The following is a 19,353-nucleotide window of genomic DNA, read 5'->3' as shown; positions in this document are numbered from 1 at the left end:
TGTGTTTTCACCATATCATAACCTCTGAAAACTTGCTTATAGGCTGAAGTTCTTTTTTTAAAATTTAAATCCAAGTTAGTTAACATGTAGTGTAATACTGATTTCAGGAGGAGAATTTAGTGAGCCATCACTTCCATACAGCACCCAGTGCTCATCCCAACAAGTGCCCTCCTCGATGCCCGTCACCCTTCTAGCCCATCCCCCACCTCCCACCAGAAACCCTCAGTTTGCTCTCTGTATGTAAGAGTCTCTTATGGTTTGTCTCCCCGTTTTTATCTTACTTTTCCTTCCCTTTCCCTATGTTCATCTGTTTTGTTTCTTAAATTCCACATGTGAGTGAAATCATGTATTTGTCTTTCTCTGACTGACGTATTTTGCTTAGCGTAATACATTCTAGTTCCACCCACATTGTTGCAAATGGTAGGATTTCGTCCTTTTTGATGGCCAAGTAGTATTCCACCATAGGTGGCTATCACATCTTCTTTATCTATCCATCAGTTGATGGACATCTGGGCTCTCTCCCTACTTTGTATAAGCTGAGTTCTATAAATAAGTCCTAGGCTGACCCAACATGTACAAAAACTGTTCTACATCACCTTGTAGCCTCTCTATAAACCCATTTTTGTGACTACATAGTAGGAACGAGTATTTACTGAGTACTTACTATGTTGTGGACGCTATTCCAAGCACTTCCCTGTAACTGGCTGTGAGGTTTGTACTCCACTAAAAAATTTTTTTATGTTTATTTTTTGAGAGAGAGAGAGAGAGAGAGACAGAGACGGACAGACAGAGTATGAGCGGGGGAGAGGCAGAGAGAGAGGGAAACACGGAATCCGAAGCAGGCTCCAGGCTCTGAGCTGTCAGCACAGAGCCTGACGTGGAGCTCAAACCCACGAACCGTTGAGATCATGACCTGAGCTGAAGTCGGACGCTTAACTGACTGAGCCCCCCAGGTGCCCCTGTACTCCATTTTATCAGTGAGTGAACTGAGGCACAGAGCAATGAAGTAACCTGCTCAAAGTCACAGAGTGATTCAAGTGGCAGAAGCCAGGCGGTTTAACTAAACAGCTGGGCCCCCTGTTGACTGTCACTCCCAACAGAACTTGCTTAAATGAGTCACCCGCCAGACAAACGCTCGCATAAACTGGCCAACATGAGCCATAGCTTGGAGTACTGAATAAAAATAACACCGGATGTTGGACTTAGAAGCATTCTTTCTCTCATCTTTGGAGATGAAGTTAGGTGAGAAATTGAGCCCAGAAAGTATAAAGCATATCACGGGTGAAGTGCAATGCAAACATTATGAACCTATTTTGAAGATGGTCTACAACCCAGTAGCTGGTACTGTGTCATTTTACCACTGAGGAAACTGAGGTTCGGTGTAGCAAGTTAAAGGACTTGCGTAAACCACAAAAGTAGTTCATGGCAAATGAGAATTTCAATCTGAATCCTGTCTGACTCCCAACCTGACTCTTCACCATGCTTGTCGAGGCTGAAGTACTCACCTTAATAACCCTGCATATTCATGGGAGAGCTCCTACAGGTCACCGAGCCCTGCTGTACTGACATCTCAGCCCTCCTTGGGGGTGGGGGCCACACATAAACTGTAGTGCGGCGCATTGGACTATAGATGGCGCTCATTAGCACCACAGTTACCCGCAAAAGACTCCCTTTCTGGGAAGGAAATGTGGCCTGGGCGTTTTGGGGGCTGGGTGAAAAATGACCAGATTGTCCAGTCTAGGTTTATTTTCCTAGTTGTGAGCCTTTTTATAAGTCCTGATGGGAGTAAATATCTGAGGCCAAAGTTCAAGTGGCTCTAAATAGCTGTCATCAAACTAAAGCAACGGACTGAGTTTGGCAAGCACCAACGAAGCTTGAGCTGGTATTCTTAAACCCGATTTCAGTTATGATGCAATTCCCATCAGGATTTTAAATATTTCTGAGGCCAGAGAAAAATAACAGAAAGATACACTGAAACACTCAGAGTGTCCCCGAGTCCACATTACCATTTATTTCGACCATTTCAAATTCTAGAAAAGCTCTCACCTATGGCCCATATCATTGGTAGCATTTGACCAAGACACCTGTAGGTTACTAGATTAGCTAATGAAAATCACAACCCTTACAGCCAAACCCCCACCGCACAGGTCTGCTCGTGGAAGAGCCATGAAGTAAGAGGGGAGACCCATATGGTACCAGTGGGTATTAGAAGCTAGCATCCCAGCCTGGAAGAAGAGGAAGAGGGCATGGACACCTGGGGTGCCAAATGTGTCTGAGGAAGAGAAAATGATCCAAGGGGAAAGGGAGAAGGGGGAGAGGCAGCGAGCGCAGGTCAAAGCAATATGGTACCACGGACAACCATCCCTGGTCCACTTGTCCAGCTGCTACCTTAGCAGCTCTGCTGGGTGCAAAGCACCATGACAGCTGTCCCTTAAGGTGTTAGCACAGAAGAGGGACAAGAGACATAATCTTGTACTACCTTCCTCCCTAAACTAAACCTTTATCTAGTCATGACTTCCCAAAACAAGATATTTGGAGGAACCATTCAACTCCCTCATCTCCTGCTTTGCCTGGTATTCATTGGTGCCCAGATGATATCCACAACCACCAGGATGCTTTCAAAGTACCCAAGCTGGGCAAAAGTTCCAAAGCGAAGCAAAGTAGACCGGAATGGTGCCTGCCAGAAAGACGTTTACCTTCACCAAAAATGTCATCCTCTTCCTCGCCCGGGAGCTCCTCGGGGTCCAGATACTGCATCTTGGAGAGGGCGGCAGTCCGCGGGTGACGGCAGGTGTGCAGCCACGACCGTTCCCACCGCCACAGTGCGCAGGGGCAATTTCCTCTCTGAGGGTTGCAGAAGCCCTCAGGGAAGGCAGCTTCCGCATCTGCCCTCCGCAAGCAGCTTCATTCATATGAATAGGCTCCCTGAGCCTTTCCAAGCCTGCATTCCAGGTGGGGTGATTCTCACCCCCCCCCCCGCCCCCCCTAGAAGAAAGAACTTCTTTTGGAAGGGGGCTGCAGATCCGGTTGGGTCTGAACACAGATAGAACTTAAAGGCCGAGCGCAATGAATTCCTTCAGAGCGACAACTTTCATATTTTCTTAAGGAGGAAGGTGAGCTTTCAACTTTCGTACTTATGAATTTGAACACAATGGGTCGTGTTGAAAGAGACGGGGTTCACGTTTCTCATATCTCGGTTTTGCTTCAGTGACAATTTATCTGAAAGCAAAAGCCGCCGCGCTGCACCAAAGAGGCACCTGCAGGGACGCAGCCTCGGTTTCACTCCGAAGAAGTTGCCTTTTTCCTTTTTGCAAACCTCTTGCCTTTGGGGCTGAGAAACTCTGTAATGTTCCAGCCCAGCTCAGCACACATCTGGGCTCTTAGCGGCTCAATTCAATCTATGGTCAAGCAACAGAGAACTAGTTTGGGTCGAATGGCTTCCATTTCACCCTATTTACCCAGCCTGGGTCTTCAGACTTGATCGCTAAAGAAGAAAGAAGAAAATGTGACTCAAAAGGGCAGCTCCTCCCAGAGGCAGGAGTAAGCAGTGCGCTTTCACAAGAGTGTGGGGGCGGGGGCTGGCATCGCCATATGGAACCCCCCAAAGTGTGCTACGTTCTCCATGGCTATTCAAACACCAACCTGAGTGATACTGCGATTTCATAGTGGGGGGGGGGGGGGTTCCCAGAGCTCTCCATCGTGTTGCCAGACCTCACAGATGGTCAGAAGCCCAGAAAATGCAAACAGAGATAATGGTGAGGAGTTGGTAGCCCCCAGTGTTTACTTCCGGCAACTTTATTTCCTGAGTAGGGTTTTAAAACAAATAAATAAATAAATAACATTTTAAAGTTTATTTATTTTGAGAGAGAGGCAGAGAGCGCGAGTGGGGGAGGGGCAGAGAGCGAGGGAGGGAGAGGATCCCAAGCAGGCCCAGCACTGTCAGCGCACAGCCCAACCCGGGGCTCGATCCCATGAACTGTGAGATCCTGACCTGAGCCGAAACCAAGAGTCAGTCGCTCAACTGACCGAGCCCCCCAGGCACCCCAAGAATATATTTTTGATAGACTTTATTTTTTTTAGAGCAGCTTTAGTTTCACAGCAAAATCGAGAGGCAGTACCGGTTTTCCCATATGCACCCTGCTCCCCCCACATCCACACCCTCCCCCACTGCCACCCCCCACCGTCATCCCCAGCATCCACCGTCAGAGAGGCACATTTGTTACGACTGGTGCATCTACACGGACACGTCATGATCACTCAGAGTTCGGAGTTTACCTTCGGGTTCACTCTTGGTATTGTACACTCTGTGGATTTTGACAAATGTTTAACGACACGTGTCCACCATTAGAGTATCATCCAAAGTAGTTTCGCTGCCCCCCAAATCCTCTGCGCTCTGCCTGTTCAGGCATCCCTCCCACCTACCTCCTGGCAACCACTAATCTTAAAATACTGTCTCCCAAGCTCTGCCTTTCCCAGAATGTCATATAGTTGGACTTACACAGAATAGAGACTTTTCAGACTGGTGTCTTTCGCTTAGTAATATGCACTTAAATTTCTTCTATGTCTTTTCATGGCTTGGTAGGTCATTTCTTTTTTTTTTTTAATTTTATTTTTAAAAATTTACATCCAAATTAGGTAGCATCTAGTGCAACACTGATTTCAGGAGGAGATTCCTTAATGATCCATTACCCATTTAGCCCATCCCCCCTCCCACAACCCCTCCAGCAACCCTCAGTTTGTTCTCCATATTTATGAGTCTCGTCTGTTTTGTCCCTCTCCCTGTTTTTATATTGTTTTTGTTTCCCTTCCCTTGTGTTCATCTGTTTTGTCTCTTAAAGTCCTCATATGAGTGAAGTCCTATGACTTTTGTCTTTCTCTGACTAATTTCACTTAGCATAATACCCTCCAGTTCCATCCACGTAGTTGTAAATGGCAAGATTTCATTCTTTTTGATTGCCGAGTAATACTCCATTGTATATATATACCACATCTTCTTTATCCATTCATCCACCGATGGACATTTGGGCTCTTTCCATACTTTGGCTATTGTTGCTAGTGCTGCTATAAACATGGGGGTGCATGTGTCCCCTCGAAACAGCACACCTGTATCCCGTGGATAAATGCCTAGTAGTGCAATTGCTGGGTCGTAGGGTAGTTCTGTTTCTAGTTTTTTGAGGAACCTCCAGACTGTTTTCCAGAGCGGCTGCACCAGTTTGCATTCCCACCAACAATGCAAAAGAGATCCTCTTTCTCCGCATCCTCAACAACATCTGTTGTTGCCTGAGTTGTTAACGTTAGCCATTCTGAGAGGTGCGAGGTGGTCTCTTACGGTGCTTTTGATTTGTATTTCCCTGATGATGAGTGATGTGGAGCATTTTTTCATGTGTCGGTTGGCCATCTGGATGTCTTCCTAATAGGTCATTTCTTTTTAACACCGAATAATATTCCACGGTCTGTATGTGCCACAGTTTCTCTACCCATTCACCCACTGAAGGACACCTCTGTTGCTTCCGGTTTTGGCAATTACAAATAAAACTGCTATGAACACCCCTGTGCAGGCATTTGCCTGGACACAAGTTTTCAACTCCACTGAGTAAAGACCCAGAAACACAGTTGCTGGGCTGTAGGGTAAGAATATGTTAAGTTTTGCAGGGAGCCTCCAGACTGTCTTCCCAAGGGGCTGTGCCATTTTATCCTCCCACCAGCGATGAAGGAATGTTCTGTGGTTTCACATCCTCATCAGCATTTGGTATTGACAGTGGTCTAGGTTTTGGCCATGCTCGTAGATGCGTGCTGGTTTTTCACTGAGTTACTGAGTGCTTTTGAAGAGACTGCTGGTGCCCGCTGCAAGCTAAGAACCTGTCTCCTCCTCTGTTCACTGCCCCTTTGAAAGGACACCAGCTTCTCCCAGCACAGAGCGTGTGAATTGGGGCTGGAAGAGTCCAGCCACGAGGAAGTGTAACCAAACTCAAGGGGTTTGCCAATTGGGGTGCATTAAATCAAACACAACCTGAGGAAACGTTGAAAGCAAAGAACTTACTATTCCTTGTTACAAGTGAGGAGAGAGAGGGGTAGCTCTCAAAACCCCGACTCCCCCTGGGGTGAGTGGGGGGACGCTTCCTCAGTGGGGGCTGGGGCGGGAGCAGGCACGTGTGTTAAGGAACTTAGGCATATTGGATTACCTAGGTGCTAGGGCTCAGTTGTACAAGCCTAACTTGTCAACATGCTGGTGCACACTTGGCATGTTGAAAAAGTGGCAGAAAACCCCGCCCACAGAAGGAGATCTTCACGTTACAATGAGCTAAAGGTAAGTTCAGGACAACGCAGGGGGGCTGGGGCACAAGTCCTCAGCTCCAAAGGCGCTCCCCCTGGCTCACATGAGGGACTATCAGGTGTCTCACTGGAGGGAAATGCAGGTTCGGCCAAACACAGCACATTCTCTCCCAGCTTTTGTCCTTGCCCCGCTCCCTCCCTCCGCTGGTGGCTTCCAGTTCCCCAGAGTACCTCTGCGTTGCATCCCAGCTCACGGAGGGTCAGTGAGGAAGGGCTACTGACGCCCCTGCGGCCGTCTGGTTGCTGAGGGGTTCCCAGAGAGAGCACACAGCTCGGGGGCTGCTGGAACCTTCCATCGCCCTCAACCAGGGCTGGGGCCGTCCTGAGGGGAGGTTCTGGAACTATGTGAATGTTTGGGGGTGCACGATGACTGCGGGTCTTACTGGTATTTAATGTCTTGGTACTCTTCCTACAACGCGTGGGACGGTGGCTCCAGAGGAGGAACTTCCAGCCCCAGTGCCAAGAGTGCCCCTTCCCCACGTGAGAGACACGGAGGGGAGGGGCGCCTGGGGGGGGTGCTCAGTCAATCCTCTGCCTGCCTTCCGCTCAGGTCATGATCTCATGGTTTGTGGGTTCAAGCCCCGGGTCGGGCTCTGTGCTGACAGCTCAGAGCCTGGAGCCTGCTTCGGATTCTGTGTCTCCCTCCCTCTCTCTCTGACCCTCCCCGGCTCATGCTCCGTCTCTCAAAAATAAACATACGTTAAAAAAATAAATAGGGGTGCCTGGGTGGCTCAGTTGGTTAAGCCTCCAACTTCAGCTCGGGTCAGATCTCACGGTCCATGAGTTCGAGCCCCGCGTCGGGCTCTGGGCTGATGGCTCGGAGACTGGAGCCTGCTTCCGATTCTGTGTCTCCCTCTCTCTCTGTCCCTCCCCCGTTCATGCTCTGTCTCTCCCTGTCTCAGAAATAAATAAACGTTAAAAAAAATTAAAAAAGAAAAAAAAGAAAAAAATCCCGAAGGGCAGACAGCCGGAGATGATGCCTTCTCTGTCTCTCCTTCATTTCCCTCCTTTCTGGCCCTTCTGCCATCATCCCCCACCCAGATTCCCACTCAAATGACTTTTCTGGTCAAGGGTTGTACTGAATTAACCTAAATTAAATTAATAAAAAACGGGCCTGAATTGTAAGATGCTGCAGCCACTATGGGACACAGTATGGAGATTCTTCAAACAATTAAAAATGGAACTACCATATGATCCATCCATCCCAATTCTGGGTATATGCCCAGAAGAATCGAAAACAGGATCTTGAACGGATCCTTCCTCTGCCATGTTGCTACAGCATTATTCACAATAGTCAAGATGTGGAAGCGAGCGAAATGCTCACTCACAGACGAATGAATAGAGGAAGTGACATATGTATATATATTCATATATATATAATATCACATATCTTCGTGTATCTCACATATATGAATATTACTCAATCTAACAAAAGAAAGAAGTCCTGTCACATGCGACCACATTGTATGAACCTCGAGGACGTGATGCTATGTGAAAAAAGCCAATCACAAAAAGACAGATACTGTGTGATTCCCCAAGTAGTCAAATTCACAGAAATGGAAAGAAGGGTGGTTGCCAAGGCCCAGGGCAGGAGGAAACGGGAGGTTTGATGGGTATAGAGTTCAGTCCCGCAAAATGGAGAAGTTCCAGATCTGCTGCACAACAACGCGTTTACAGTCAACGGTGCTGTAACACACACTTACGGCTTACTAGGAGGGTGAATTTAGGGTACTTGTTTTTTTCCCACACACAGGCAAAATGGGCCCAATTGCAGGAGATCTGGGTTCGGACTAGCTGGGAGGAAGGGTGGGCTATCAGTTTTGAACGTTACTACGTTTCTTACCCATCGTCTCCATGCCCTTTACCCTTCACAGCCCTGTGAGGGGGATGCCGTTAGTTCATTTTACAGATGAAGCCGTGGGACTCTGAGAGCTTAAGTAACTTTCTGAAGAGCACGTAGTGGGTGAGGGGCAGATGTGACCAGCTCCAGCTCACTCCGTTACCTCTGGTCTAAACAGCTTTGAGGATGATCTGGGTCACCACAGCCTCCCATTAGCTCTTGGGGTTACCACACTAGGGACCCCCAGTCATTCCACATGAGCATGATCTCTCTAGGCCTATTTGCTCATGTAGAAATGGAGAAAATAACATCTTCTGGTGATGGGCTTAATTGTGTCCCCTGGACCCTCCGGAAATTCATATGTTGAAGCCCTAACCCCAGGACCTCAGAATGTGACCTTGTTTGGAACTAGGGTCATTGCAGATGTAATTGGTTAAGGGGAGGTCATACTTCAATAGGGTGGGGCCTTAATTCCAATATGAATTGTCCTTATGAAAAAGGGGGATTTGCACAGAAACAGGCACACAGAGAGGACACCACGTGAAGACGAAGGCAGGGGTTTAAAAGCCAAGGATTACCAAAGATGGCTAGCAAACCACCAGAAGCTATGGAAGAGCATGGGACAGATTCCCCTCGCCCCCCTCAGAAGGAACCGGCCCTGCGGACACCTTGACCTTAGACTTCTAGCCTCTAGAACCGTGAGACAACAAATTCTGGTTATTTAAGGCACCCAGTTTGGGGTCCTTTGTGATGGCAGCCTTAACAACCTAATACACTTCCTCATTTGGCTTGTTCTGAGGATTAAATAGGTTAGTTCATGTAAAGGAGCTGGCACAGTACGTGGCCCACCATTCACATCCAATCATAATTATCCAGCTCAGATCTCTCATGGGGCAGCTTGGAGCCATTTCTCTGGCAGAAGCCTCAGTGGGGGTAGAGAATGAATGGTCACCGTGCTCGGTATGAAATCTCAACAGCCCTTGGTAAGTTCCCCTCAGTTTTGTCTTCTCCAATTTAGATACCCTAAAAACAGCTACTAGTCTCAAAGAACAAACCACAGATGCCACCAAGAACACCTTGAAACCAAGGAATATAGAAAACATGGTCCTTGCTCTTAGAGAGATAATGCACACACGTGTGATGTATTAGCTCAGCTGGAAAACTAATGAACTACAGGGGCAAACATCAATACGGATAGATTTCAAAAACACAATGTTGACGGGAAAACCCCATAAGAACTTAAATTGTAAGATTCTATTTACGTAAATGCCAAAAAAATGGGCAAAAGGAAAAACCACGTAACAGCTAACACTGCTCTGGTGCCAGCCACAGTTCTAAGTCCATTGATTCACTGAATTCTCGTACCAACTCTGTGAAATTGGTATTATCTTCATTTTACTGTAAGGCCCCAGAAGTAAAGCAACCCACCCAAGGTCATGCATCCTGTGGTGGAGCTGAGTTCTAACCCAAGCCCTCGTCTCACCCTCACTTGCCATGTAACATAGTCTCTCATCTGTGTAAAACATAAGGGACGGCTGAGCCACCCACAGCTCCCCAACGGTAGACGCTCCAGACCTTCCCTTATGTGGCTCCCCTCCTCCTGTTTGCCCTCCCAACTTGGACACATCCATTCACCTTTCAGAGCTTGATCTAAGGGCTACCACCTCCATGAAGCCTTCCCTGATATCTCCAGGTGGAAATGCTTGTCCTGATCCCTTGGTCCACCCATTTATTTATGTGCCTATGTCACCCCTGCCCTTCCCTCCTCAAGACAAAGCCTATGTCTTCGTAAACTTTGTATCTCCAGTCTCCTAGGGTATTACCAGGAAGAAAGTCATTGATCGATAAGCATTTTTAAAATGAGTAATAATGATGAAGTGAAAGGCGGAAAGCTCTAATGTGAACTGAATACGAGGGCAAAAATTCTTACTTGGGAAGTCACCCTAGAATCTACAGGGGAGAAAAAAAACCCCTTTCCCGTATCCTCTTAGGTCTTAAACTGGGACCTGTGAATTAAACTGATGAAAGACATATTAGCAGTAGAAAGAGTGTACAAATTTTATTAACATTTCTATGTGCACAGGAGCTTCATGGAAAAGAAGTGAAAATCCCAGAGAAGTGGTAACGCTTGGTCTATATATCATTTTAACAAGGAGCAGTAAGTTGTGGGTCAGTGACGAGACAAAGGAAAAAGGGAAGGTTTGGGCTCCTAGGGGTGGTAAGTTGGGGGAGGGTGACCAGGAAATGTGTGATCCATAAGGGTTGTTTAATAACATTTGTCATGCACACTCTTCATTGTCTCCGGTGATAAAAGTGGTCTTCAGTGATGAAGAGTCCCTCTCTCTCTTATGGAAGAGACCAGACCTTTGCAAAGAGGGATGTGTGCCCTGTATTTAGGCAGGAAGGGAGAGGGCAGAGAGTTCTCCTGTGTCTGCTGTTTCTCAACTGCCATCAGCTAAAAATAATCCTAATGCCAACGTGGCATATTTTTGGGTGGCCTATTCTGAGCCTCTTCAAATCCGTACTAGAATAGAAAGACTAAGGCTAGAGAATCTCAGTGCTCACAGCTAGGCAGTCAGGGAGGGAGAGTTTACAGGGTGTAGGTTGCAGGGAGTCGTTTGACTAGATAGGAAGAGGTGAGTCTGGAACAATAACCGAAGGACCTTGCTTTCAGTGTCAGAGGCAAACAGCTCTGATCAATGCATTTGGGGTAGAGAACAACAGTAAGCATGAGCCGGTACGAAGCAACTATTCCGTGCGAAGACTGTTTGTGACAATCTGGGTTATGTGTAACAATGGAACCTCGTCAAGGTCAAAAGTGCAGGAACTTGGCAAAGCTTTTTTTTTTTTTTTACGACTCTAAACAGTTGGTGCCCCCTTTGTGCTATACGGGGTGTTCGAAGTTCAAAGACATGCAAGTCCTTGTCCTTGCTTTGAGGAACTTTACTCACCTGTGGTCATCCATCGATCCTTCCCTTCACTGAGTCATTCATCCACCCATCCATTTGAAAAATAGTCACGAATGCCTACTCTCTGTCTGGCACGGTGGGAAACATTTAAGTAAATGTATAAGTGACTGTGCATGTGTTACGCTGAGCATGTGGAAACCAACACAATACAGTAAAACCTTGGATTGCGAGTAACTTATTCTGCGAGTGTTCCACAAGACGAGCAAACATTTCTGATAAATTTTTAACTTGATAAACGAGCAATACGAGTTGTACATAATGCAAGGCATCGTATGATCACAACTGACCCAATGGTTCTTGAAATTTGCTTGGATATACAAGTGCTTTAGATCACAAGTGTGTTTCTGGAACGAATTACACTTGCAAACCAAGGTTGTACTGTATTATTATTTTGTGGCATGAGAATTTGGTTTATATAATGATCAGCTGTTTACTTATTAAACAATTTTTTTAATGTTTATTTGAGAGAGAGAGAGAGAGAGCACATGCGCGTGCACATGAGCAGGGGAGGGAGAGGGGGAGAGGGAGAGAGGGAGAGAGGGAGAGAGGGAGAGAGGGAGAGAGGGAGAGAGGGAAAGAGGAAGAGAGGGAGAGAGGGAGAGAGAGAAATTCCAAGCAAGCTCCAGGCTCTGAACTGTCAGCACAGAGCTTGAAGATGGGGCTCAAATTCATGAACCGCGAGATCATGACTTGAGCTTAAGTCGGACACTTAACCAACTGAGCCACCCAGGCGCCTCTATTTATTAATTTTAAACATTTTTTCAGGGCTTGCTCTTGTGAAAAAGACACTTCCACCTGTGAAGAAGCGCTTTAAGGCAGAAGCCATACTGGTGGGAAAATGGCACCATCCAACGCGAGCTTTCCTTCCAATAGAGAATGAGTATCACAGTCTTTTCTCTGTACCTACTTCTGGAGAGTTTCCCAGTCTCTCTAGAACATGTTTTTGATGTTTAGATACAAAAACTGCAGAGCAGGGGAAAGAATCTGAAATAATTAGGGGTAAAATGTTCTCCTTTCAGAAACAGAAAGGAGAACAAAGTAGGAGAGAGGAATTGAAACTGCGGAAGGGCTGGAATCAAGAAAGAAAAAGGTGAAGAAAACCACAGAGCCAGAAATCATCTTATCTTTGGGTACACCTGCCTGTAAAAATGCACATGAAATGCGTCTAACCGCACAGGGCCGTGACCAAGGAGCTGAGACTAAAGGAACACAGTTTCTAACGATACTCATGTTTTCACGTTGCCAAGAGAAGGTGCCCACCTCATGGGATGACAGCCCAGATGCTCTGGAGCCTTCCGCCACGCACTCCCCGGTTTTGGGTGTATCTCTCGGCCGAAGGAGCACACTCGGGGTCACTTGTGGGGGGTGCTGGGGAAGCCTCCAGAACAGGCTGACCAAAGCCCTGGATGGTCCTCTTCCGTAGGACTGAAGACAGTGAGGATAACTGCCCGGTGAAGACATCTGCTCACTCCTCTCTGGAAGGAGGGAGGAGAGCCCAGCAAAAGCACTCTCTGTGGCCAGACTCACACAGACTACGGCTTGTGCGCGTATAGCCTTGGGCTTTGGGTATGATTCCCGGGAGTGGTTAGTCTGCGGCTAGTGACTTTTAAAAATGGCATGAAGGGCACTGGGTCTGGGATCTGACAGAACTGAGTTTCAATCCTGGCTTTGCTACTACTACCAGCCCTCTGACTGAAGTTATTGAATCCGACTCTTTGAAATGGAACAGTAATCTGGAGTTCAGCCCTCTCTCCTCAAGCTGCCCCCAGTGAAAACACAATCCTCATCAATACTTTGTGCTAACTATACAAACACGACTGTAACACTCAGTCCCTGGCCTGTACCCTCTGGCTCAACCAGAATATAATCCTGAGGGCTCTCCAGCATAGAAAACTTTTGACTCCACTGGATAATAACATTTACCTCCCAGGGTTGTGGTGACACGAATTGAGATGGGAATCCCTCTCTGGGGCTCTGCCACCCACTTTAGAAGAGTAACCAGAGATCACTGTGCAGTGTGCCCTCCTCCCCCTTTCTAACCTCAGGACCACTTTCTTGGTATGGGAGCCGTGGAAAGCTGCACAAGTGGTCAGGAAAAGAAACTCTGAGAGGGCGGAGAGAACCAGTCCTTTGCGCCTGTGGGAAATTTAGGGCGGCTTTTAAGGGAGGCTGTAATACTCCCTCCCAGACTGTGACTCCAGACCCAGAAGGGCATTTCTGTCCACAGAAGGGAGGCCAGATGAGGAAGCGTGACTTTCCGAACTTTGAAAGCAAGGTACACCTCTCACCATCCTAAATTTTATGACGAGAGGTTGCTCTGTGGTGCGTAAATCACCGGGTGCCAACTCCAGGGAGAATATGAAATATTGTTGTTGAAAACATGAATGACACTAAATGATGGGTACTCAGTCCTTTGGCAGGTCACAGTTTTTCCAGCAATTTCCAGAAAATTGAAAGAGGACCTCGTTGAGTTGTTACGGGTAGATTAATAAGCACGATTTTTGATGGTAAGTCACTATGAGATTTTTGGTACATGATTAAGAAAGGTCTGAGAGAAAAATGTGGTGGGGTAAGGACCTTCAGAATTCAAAAAAACCCTCTCTTCACTGAAAGCAAAAAAGGAACACCAGAAAAATTGCTGATTGTCAGCTATTTCGGGACTCTGGAACATTTAGTCAAGAAAAACAATGAAATTTTCATAAGAACAATGAGTTTTGTGGCATTTTAACTTGTGCTATTCCCACCTCGTCCCCAGCTCTGTGGTAGCCTTGAAAACCAAGAGTCTGCAATCACAGTGAAAACAGACTGGCAGTCATCGGAGTGGTTGGAGAATGGGGCTGGAGTTTCTTCAAGGCCCCAATCCCAGAAATGTCATGATTTGACCCGTCTTGACCCCATCGACAAAGCTGTCTTTATTTAACCTGACTCAGAGTTGCCCAATGTGAACACCTTTCCACTAGCTAGACCTGCTTGTTGAAAACAATCAGAGGCCACTGCTAAGCAACGAAGCTGCCTGAGGTGGTGGTAAGAACAGTAGGGGGTAATCGGTAAACCAAAATCTTAAATAGGAAAAGCTGGGGGGCACCTGGGTGGCTCAGTGGGAAAAGCGTCTGACTCTTGATCTCAGCTCAGGTCATGATCTCACAGTTCATGAGATCGAGCCCCACATCGGGCTCTGTGCTGACAGCATGGAGCCTGCTTGGGATTCTCTCTCACCCTCTCTCTCTGCCCCTCCTTTGCTCATGGTCTCTCTCTCTCAAAATAAATAAATAAACTTAAAAAAAAAAAAAGGGAAAAGCCAGGGGAAAAATGGTCTTAGGGGGCTTTGGAAAGTTCTGACATATTTCTGAGAAGCTAGAAGGCCAAACACGTTTACGGCTGTGTGCATGCCCCGGGCTGTGCACATGCTTACAGAAGATGCCTGATTGGGCTATGAATTCTCACCACTGCCTAATCTTGAGGCTCTGTGGAAGCAGGAAGTAAAGGATAAGGCAGAGTTGTAAAGTACCTAGCTAAATGTGGAAGGTATGTCCCAGCTTATACATGGAGCCCCTTGGCAAAAACTAAGACTTAGTTCCAAGCATTTAAGATATCTCTGTCCAACATCAGCTGACCACTATGCGACTAAGCAGAGATCTCAGTGGCTGCGTGTGACAGAGATCGTAGGCTTTACAGAGCAAGTCCAGAAAAATCACTAAACAGCAACAACAAAAGCCCTAGGGAGGTGGGAGAATCTGATTTCCACACTTCCCACATGTATTATTTCAACTGTCCAGTTTTCAGCAGTTTTGAGATGTGTGAAGAAGAAATTATGGCCCACACACAGAAAACAAGGTAAAACACAACCAGTCAATAAAAACTGCCCCTGAAGAAGCCTAGATGTTGGTCTTACTGGGACAAAGACTTTAAGTTATCTATTTAGAATATGTTCAAAGAATGAAAGGAAACTAAATGTAAGAACAATGTCTCAACAATGTAGAATATCAACAAGAAGGTTAAACTACCAGAAGAAATAAAAAATACTAACTTGAAAAGATATATAAACCCCCACGTTCATTGTAGCATTATTCACAATAGCCGAGATATGGAAACCAAGTGTTCATCAGTGGATTAATAGATAAAGAAATTGTAGGAAATCTTTGTGTCTGTCTGTCTACCTATCTACCTACCTACCTATCATGTAATATTAGTCATGAAAAAGAATGAAATATTTTCATTTGTGACAACATAGATGGATCTTGAGGGCATCATGCGAAGTGAAATAAGTCAGACTGAGAAAGGTGAAAATCACATGATCTCTCTTATATGTGGAATCTAAACAAACAAACAAACAAACAAACAAAGATCATAGATACAGAGAACATACTGGTTACCAGAGTGGAGGGTGAGGGCTATTAGAAATGGGTTTAAGGGGCACCTGGGTGGCTCAGTCGGTTAAGCATCTGATTTCAACTAAGGTCTTGATCTCAAGTTCATGGGCTCGAGCCCCACATGGGGCTCTCTGCTATCAATAGAGAGTCCGCTTTGGATCTTCTGTCCCCCCCTCTCCCTGCCCCTTCCCTGCTCACATGCACACACACACTCTCTCTCTGTAAAATAAACACTTAAAAAAATAAATGGGTTTAAAAAGAAAGTCAGAAATTACAAAATAAAGAACCAAATAGAAATCCTGGAGATGAAACGTATAGTGTAACTGAAATGAAAAATTCACTGGAGATGCTCAACATCAGATTTGACCAGGTAGAAAAAATAATCGGCAAACTTGAAGGAGATCAACAGAATAACAGAAAGGAAAAAAAGAGTAAGGAAAAATGATCGGAGCCTCATAGAACTTGGGATACCACCGAGCATACCAATGTATATATAACAGGGCCCTCCGAAGAAGAGAGAAAAAGAAGCAGAAAGAATATTTGAAAACGTACTGGCCAGAAAGTTCCCAGATGTGATGCGAAGCATTAATCTATACCTTGAAAAAACTCCGCAAACTCCACATACATAAGGTTAAAGATATCACACTTAAACACATCATCAAACTGTCAAAAGCCAGAATCAAGGGACAGTCTGAAAGCAGAAACACATGACTCACCACATACAAGGGAGCCTCTAAAAGGCCAACAGGTGAGTTTCTCATTAGAAACCACAGAGGGCAGAAAACAGATAAAATATTTAAAGTTCTGAAACGACAACAAAATATCAACCAAGAATTCTATATCTGGAAAAACTATCCTTCAGGGATGAAGGAAAAATGGGTATGTTTCCAGATATACAAAAGCTAAGGAATTTCACTTATACAAGAAGTATAGTATAGACCTGCCTCATAAGACCTGCTAAAGGGAATCTTTGAGGTTGAAATGAATGGACATGAGGCAGTCACTTGAAACGTTACCATCAAGAATGTATGTATGTGTGCATATATACATGTGTACATGTATATATACACACATATATACATATACACACATATATATACACACACACATATATACATATGTATATACACACACATATATGTGTGTGTATATGTGCATGTGTATACACACACATATATATATTGTTATGATCAATTTGTACTAGTGAATGCAATGATTCTATCCAGACAAAAATTTTAATGCTGAAAACCACTTAGTCACAGGAAAATGCTACATACATATGCATATTTTCTTCTAACAGAGAATTGTGATAGAATGACAGAACAAGACTTCCGAGTATAAAAATACATTACATTGTAAGAAAGGCAATTGTCCCACACTTGGGCTGAAGTAAAACCTTGTGGTGTGGTGGGATCAGCATCACCTTCTGGGATGCGTCTAGCATTTCTAATAAAATACGTCATCAATTTTCTGATAGATTTTAAAGAAATGAGTCCATCTGAAATACTGATTGATCCTATTTGTCTAACTTACAGTCTTAGAGTGAACCTAATGACCTTACGCCAGAAATTGTTAAAAAGCAGAGTCTAATATATTAATGACCAGCTGAATATCTTTTGTTTCTTCTTTTAAATGTCTTAATAGTTACAGAATAGTTATGGTAGCTCTCTCAGGAATGATTCTCTTGTGACAAGTATAAAATGAAACTTTGACAATGTATCTGAGAAGTTGCCTTCACGATTAGGATAAAATTCTCTCGAGGTGGAGGAATGGAATAAAAATACGAATCCAGAAGGAAAAAGGAAAAATGTAAAACATTTCCAAACCTCAAAGAATATGATCATTTAGTTTTTTTATGTGGATGATGGAGATATACATATTTGTATTATATATTACACTCTTTGTAACTTGTAAAACTTATGATAATAATTTTAGATATGCAAGGGTACATAATTTTCCAAAATTTATGTTGGTTTTCAAAAACCTAGACGGTTAAAGACCACTGGTACAGACTCCACATTAAATGGCGCAGGACCTCAGCAAGCCCTGTAGGCCAGGCATCAGGATCAGTGACCCTGAAAAAGCATATGGCGGCCGGGGGCCCATGGTGGCCGGGCATTACAGAGGGAAAGCCTGGTAGATCCGTCCCTTTCCATGGACTAACTCTGGGTTGTAACCCCCTTTACCTCCTGACCTGTTTCCTCTTAGCCTCAAAATGTCTTCTTTGTAGAGACAGCAACAGAAACAAGGGTCTGAAATTGGGATTTGTTATGTTCTGATTTTGACCAAATGTTTTTGAAAACTCTTCTCACCGTGGCTTCTCTTTAATATACACATCTCAGTGACTTCTGATTTCAGAGAGGACAGAAAAATAATTTGGGTAAAGAGATCTTACAATGACTACATTCCAGAAAAAAAAAAAAAAAAAGAGGAAGGACGGAAGGAAAAAAAGAAGGAGGACATGTTACCAATCCATCTATCACAGCCACTAACTCAGGTAACGAGCGGGTAAGCCTTGGTGCCCTGCCCTGGCCAACAGCTCCCTCCCCGGGAATCCCCACGAGTCCTGGACCAATCAAAAGAACAGCTCCTGGCTGGGTTTGCTAACTCTGTTGCAGAACAAACTCAGATAAACTTGTTGGCAAGAGAAGCCAATCATTCAAGAGATGAGGACCAGGAAAGGAGAATGGGAGAGATTTCAGGTGGCAGCAGCCAAGGGAGATGACAGGCTCAGGCCTTCATAACCAACCTCTCTGCTTGCAAGATGGACGCCTAGAGTTTTATAGGGCGAGGTTGTGTGTGTATGTGTGTGGGGCCGGGGGTACGTGCCCAAGAGCAGGCACAGAGCACGGAGTCATGGGTGGGGGTCCGTATGTGTTCAGCGTACGATCATGGGCAGGGAAGGGGACACGTGGGGTGTGGTCTTCTAGGCATTCTGTTGCTATCAGGGCTATTCTGGTCTGGCCCGGTTGGTTGTCCTGGTCATTGCAAAATATCTTCAGCAATGCCTCGAGAAGGTGTGAGAAGAAATAAACACGATGGGTTTTAGTTAGAGTATGAGTTAAGAGTCTTGCCTCTGGTTTTAACTGGTGGGGTCTATAGTTGAGCACAAGGGCTCGCTAACAGAAGGAGACAAGAAAAGAAAGCATGGGGGGGCAGAATATTTCTTTTTTGGAAGGAAAATACGTCCAGATTGCATCTGGGTGTTTTGAGGGGGGGAGGGTTGCTGTTTGTTTTGTTTTTGTTTTAAAGTTCCATGGGAGAATACGCAGAGATACTCTTGGATTTGAAATTTCAGCCTTCGCGGGGCCCCTGGACGGCTGAGTCGGTTAAGCATCTAAACTTCTGCTCAGGTCACGATCTCACAGTTCATGAGTTCGAACCCCACGTCCGGCTTTGTGCTGACAGCTCGGAGCCTGGAGCCTGGTTCGGATTCTGTGTCTCCTTCTCTCTCTGCCCCTCCCCCACTCACACTCTGTCTCTGTCTCTGTCTCTCTCAAAAATAAATAAACATTAAAAAACACTTAAATGCAACGCCCGCAGGTGCATGTAGCCCGGAGGAGGGCTCAGCCTCCTCCTCTCTCAGGCAATTGTGCCTGGGAGCTTGTAGTTATTAGTCAGTTTGCAACTTCCAAAAACAATTTCCGCCCTCAGGTGTGAGCTCAGGTTGCCCGCGGAGAAGCTTTGTTATCACCCCTGGGTCTTGACCTGCAGGCCGGGGTTCCCCTTCCCTGTCATGCTCCGTCTGGTCCCTGTCATCTGATTTCTGTCAGCTGAGAGTGTGAAAAAACAATCTACGGTTTGTTTCACCTCCACACCCGTGTCAGGCCATCCTACAAAC

General features: G+C 45.6%; 1 protein-coding gene across 3 annotated transcripts in view; it reads right to left on the bottom strand.

Moving 5' to 3' along the window:
• RIPOR2 (RHO family interacting cell polarization regulator 2) overlaps positions 1-19,353 on the bottom strand; it is a 229,617-nt gene that overhangs the window by 114,783 nt on the left and 95,481 nt on the right. Inside the window, exon 1 of one of the 3 annotated variants that reach the window (XM_060614652.3) lies at positions 2,697-2,938. The exons of the other annotated variants lie outside the window; for them this stretch is intronic. Within the exon in view, the coding sequence (XP_060470635.1) occupies positions 2,697-2,757 (61 nt within the window). The 5' untranslated portion in view covers positions 2,758-2,938. Of the gene's footprint in view, positions 1-2,696; positions 2,939-19,353 lie in introns of those variants that run through there. 3 annotated transcript variants of the gene reach the window in all.

The sequence above is a fragment of the Panthera onca genome, chromosome B2 (assembly GCF_046562875.1).
Source record: "Panthera onca isolate mPanOnc1 chromosome B2, mPanOnc1 haplotype 2, whole genome shotgun sequence".
Classification (NCBI taxonomy): Eukaryota; Metazoa; Chordata; class Mammalia; order Carnivora; family Felidae; genus Panthera; species Panthera onca.
This window is presented reverse-complemented; position numbering and strand designations above follow the sequence as displayed.